This window comes from Miscanthus floridulus, unplaced genomic scaffold, assembly GCF_019320115.1.
Source record: "Miscanthus floridulus cultivar M001 unplaced genomic scaffold, ASM1932011v1 fs_718_1_2, whole genome shotgun sequence".
Lineage (NCBI taxonomy): Eukaryota > Viridiplantae > Streptophyta > Magnoliopsida > Poales > Poaceae > Miscanthus > Miscanthus floridulus.
In genome coordinates this window covers 13,326-17,835 of record NW_027097157.1, presented here as the reverse complement: position 1 = coordinate 17,835, position 4,510 = coordinate 13,326, and the positions used below count along the sequence as shown (strand labels likewise).

General features: G+C 46.9%; 1 protein-coding gene across 1 annotated transcript; it reads left to right on the top strand.

Annotated features, from left to right (window-relative positions):
• The first annotated feature begins 720 nt into the window (after positions 1–720).
• On the top strand, positions 721–4,090 carry LOC136532807 (coronatine-insensitive protein homolog 2-like). Its single transcript, XM_066525394.1, has 3 exons — positions 721–1,599; positions 2,295–2,781; positions 2,875–4,090. The coding sequence occupies exons 1-3, from the start codon at positions 1,097–1,099 to the stop codon at positions 3,658–3,660; spliced, it is 1,776 nt and encodes a 591-aa protein (XP_066381491.1). The 5' UTR covers positions 721–1,096; the 3' UTR covers positions 3,661–4,090.
• The last annotated feature ends 420 nt before the right edge of the window (positions 4,091–4,510 follow it).

The following is a 4,510-nucleotide window of genomic DNA, read 5'->3' as shown; positions in this document are numbered from 1 at the left end:
ACATCATGTCATAGACTCATGCAGAAGAAACAACCGTTTCACCTAACAAAACAACCAAGCCACAGCTCAAACACGCGTTGTGGCAGAAAAGCAACAACACTTGCGTGTTTTCTTCTGAGCAAAACTGACAAGGAGGCAGGTGGGGCAGTAGGGCAAAGCCATTAGCCTGACAGTACTCGCGTTGTGACTTTAAATGCTCAAGTAGTACTTCCTCTGCATAGAAGCGCTTCTAAGGGCGCGTTTAGTTGCCCAAACCTGGGGCATCCAAAAAGCACGGTGCACTGTAGCGATACTGGAGTATTTTCGTTTGTATTTGATAATAATTGTCTAATCGTTAACTAATTAGGCTCAAAACGTTTGTTTCTCAAAGTACAACCAAACTGTGTAATTAGTTATTTTTTTATCTATATTTAATACTCCATGCATGTGTTTAAAGATTTGATGTGATGTGATGTGATGAAAAATCTTACCCTGTGCAAATTTTAGAGGTGCAAAGTTGGTGGAAATAAACAAGGACTAAGATAAGGCCACGTGAAACTGTTAGCCTATATTGTCTTTGCCCTCAAGCGACATCACACGTTAGCCCTGACTTAATTTTATGTCATCAATATTCACCGTCTATTTTTAGTTAATAAACAGAGAAGACGAGACATGTCACATAATATTGAATGGGTAGTATAGGGTAGTATAGCACAGAAATAGACCAACCTGAGGATGGAGTACGGGATACGGTTATCCTAATAGGCCCTCGATCGAAAAGAAAAATATCCATGGCCCCAAGCCCCACTTGTCAGGCCGGGCGGGCGCGTCGCGCCGTCGCCTATTGCTGGACATCCATCCACTGCTCGTGCCCAGTGACGCGGGTGGCCGCTCCCCTCGCGCAGCCGCACACCGCCCGGACAAAAGGTTCCACCGTCTACCTCGCCCCGACCGGAACCCCTAAATTCCCCAACCCTCCCTTTCCCCTTCCTCCTCCCGTCCACCACACCACCACAGCCCGGGCTCCACCCCGTGCAAATCCGCTGGCGGCAGCAAGAGAGGGCGAGGAGGGAAACAGATCGGGTGGCGGCAATCGGTAGCCGGTTCGGCTGGCACTATGGGCGGCGAGGCCGAGGACGGGGAGCGGCGGCTGGGGCGGGTGCTGAGCTTTGGGATCCCGGACACGGCGCTGGGGCTAGTGATGGGGTACGTGGAGGACCCCTGGGACCGGGACGCCATCTCGCTAGTCTGCCGCCACTGGTGCCGCGTCGACGCGCTCAGCCGCAAGCACGTCACCGTGGCGATGGCCTACTCCACAACACCCGAGCGTCTGTTCCGCCGCTTCCCGTGCCTCGAGTCACTGAAGCTCAAGGCAAAGCCACGCGCGGCCATGTTCAACCTCATCTCCGAGGACTGGGGCGGGTCTGCGTCGCCGTGGATCCGACAGCTCTCGGCCACCTTCCACTTCCTCAAGAAGCTCCACCTGCGCAGGATGATAGTATGCAACGACGATATCAACATCCTCGTCCGCGCCAAGGCGCACATGCTCGTCGCGCTGAAGCTCGACCGCTGCTCCGGCTTCTCCACGGCCTCCATCGCACTCATCGCCCGCTCCTGCAGGTAAAATCCCATCTCTCCTAATTACTAAGGCTCATCTAGGTTTCCTGTTATTTTCTCCCCAAAAGTACGTAAGTAATTTAAGGTTTAATTAGCTCATCTACGTTTCCTGCTATTCTCCCCAAAAGTAGGTAAGTAATTTAAGGTTTAATTAGGTCACGGATTTATGATGGGATGTTTCCTGAAGGGTGGGTGGATAATGTTCTTTCCCGGTCCCAAGAAAAGGGAAACGGTTCATTTAGGCCAGTCTCATTGGGGGTTTCATGGTCTAGTTTCCAACACACTCATATTTGGAAACAGTGCAGAAGATTTTCATCCCCATGAAACTATCTCTACTCCCATGAAACTTTCATCATCTCTCTTAATCAATGCATTGCCATGTCAGCTTATTGAATGCCCATGAAACTCTATGAAACCCACATTGAGATTGGCCTTAATGTGTGCCTTGTTTATGATTCTGAACATTAAAACATCTATGAATCACTGCTAGATAATTCTAGCTTTGCAGCAGGAATTAGGAAGTGATGAACTTTTAATTCCATTTGTTATGGCTTTCTATATTTCACATCTTTGCTAGGTGGAGCTTATAAGAGTGATAGAAATAGACAATGTCATGAGGGCTGTAGATTTTATTAGGAGAACCTACATTCTGGATTTGGGCTCTGCATTTACCCTGCCATGTCTCTTGTCATGTGCAGGAAACTGGAAACACTTTTCCTGGAAGAAAGCAATATTGATGAGAAAGAAAATGATGAATGGATCCGTGAGCTTGCTACGAGCAATTCTGTTCTTGAGACACTGAATTTCTTTCTGACAGATCTCAGGGCATCCCCGGAGTATCTTACCCTCCTTGTGCGCAACTGTCAAAGGCTGAAAACCCTGAAGATTAGTGAATGTTTCATGCCTGATCTGGTTAGTTTGTTCCGAAGTGCACAAACACTACAAGAGTTTGCTGGTGGTTCCTTTGAAGAGCAGGGTCAACCTGTGGCAAGTAGAAATTATGCGAACTACTATTTTCCTCCTTCACTGCATCGCTTGAGTTTGCTCTACATGGGAACAAATGAGATGCAGATACTGTTTCCATATGCTGCTGCACTTAAGAAGTTAGACCTTCAGTTTACATTCCTTTCCACAGAGGAACACTGTCAGATAGTTCAGCGCTGCCCCAATCTGGAAACCTTAGAGGTATTTTGTAACATTCTTGTAGATGCCCTTTATCTTTCCTGTTTTATAAGTTGCATACTGCATTGATGTTCTTTTTTCTGTTGGGAAAAACAGGTGAGGGATGTCATAGGGGATCGTGGACTACAAGTTGTTGCACAGACCTGCAAGAAATTGCAGAGGCTCAGAGTAGAGAGAGGAGATGATGATCAAGGAGGTCTTGAGGATGAACAAGGTAGGATTTCACAGGTTGGGTTGATGGCTATAGCCCAAGGCTGCCCTGAGTTGACATACTGGGCAATACATGTATCGGACATTACAAATGCAGCTCTAGAGGCGGTTGGTACATGCAGCAAAAATCTTAATGATTTCCGCCTTGTCCTTCTTGATAGAGAAGCACATATAACTGAATTGCCACTGGACAATGGGGTTCGTGCTTTGCTCAGAGGTTGCACCAAACTCCGGAGGTTTGCATTTTATGTGAGACCTGGGGCCCTATCTGATGTTGGTCTTGGCTATGTTGGAGAATATAGCAAGAGCATTCGTTATATGTTGCTTGGTAATGTTGGTGAATCTGATAATGGAATTATACAATTATCAAAAGGCTGCCCGAGCTTGCAAAAACTGGAGCTGAGGGGTTGTTACTTTAGTGAGCATGCTTTAGCTATGGCTGCACTAGAGCTTAAGTCACTGAGGTATCTGTGGGTGCAAGGATTCAGGTCATCTCCAACTGGAACTGATCTTATGGCAATGGTGCGCCCCTTCTGGAACATTGAGTATATTGTTCCAGGCCAAGATGAACCTTGCCCAGAGCATCAGAAACAGATTCTGGCATACTACTCCCTTGCTGGAAGGAGGACAGATTGTCCTCCATGGGTAACTCCACTTTACCCGGCATTTTGAGTGTAGATACTTGCTTTTTGCCAGACTGAATCTCATGGTACTAAGTTCCATTGCTCCCATTCTCTGTGAAGTCAATGGTTCCTGTTCTACCAATTGATGAAGACGTGCAGACGTTCCATTGCACAGAACCCCAAAGCTAAGGTTTAAGCAGGACGGCCAGCTCTGAACTGAGGCTAAGCTGATAACAATCGTGAATACCTGAAGGCAGCACTTATGAATCAGCTTGCCCTAGCTGTCCAGTATGGACATGTAAACTTTACCATTTTGAATTTTGAATAGTTTTGGAGAAACAATTTTGTAATAATTTACCCCTGTTTAGTGTATATTATCATTTTTCATTTTCTTAAGCTATATGCTGTTGTATTGCTTTATTGAACAATTATGTCAATTAGTTAATCTACAGTCTGACTTGCTGTGATTCGATTAATAATGTTTATTTATATCGCCCACAATATGGATTTTCCTTGCTGCTCGAGAGTCTGGCATACAGTTCTTATTGGTCTTATCTGGTGGCTGGTGAGTCGTACGGGACCATGTTGCTCCACGTCTGATCTGGATTCTGGAAATCTTGAATTATGCATCTATCAGTGTCATACGAAATGTTTCAGGGGAGAGACGCCATCATGCTCATTTTGGCGGAACTGCATGGGCCTGTCGCTAGGGGGCTGTCCACGCTCCGGGGTCGGAGCCTCGCAGGCGCGCCGCACGGGTGGCCCGCCTGGCCACATCCGCGCCGAGCGGGCGAGAGGCAAGCCAAAGAATCATTGTAGTTCCTCTTTAGGTGAGCTACTTCGTTCCTATTGTTCCTATTCTCCGATTCTGAATAGGATTAGGTTGTAATGAACCAAAA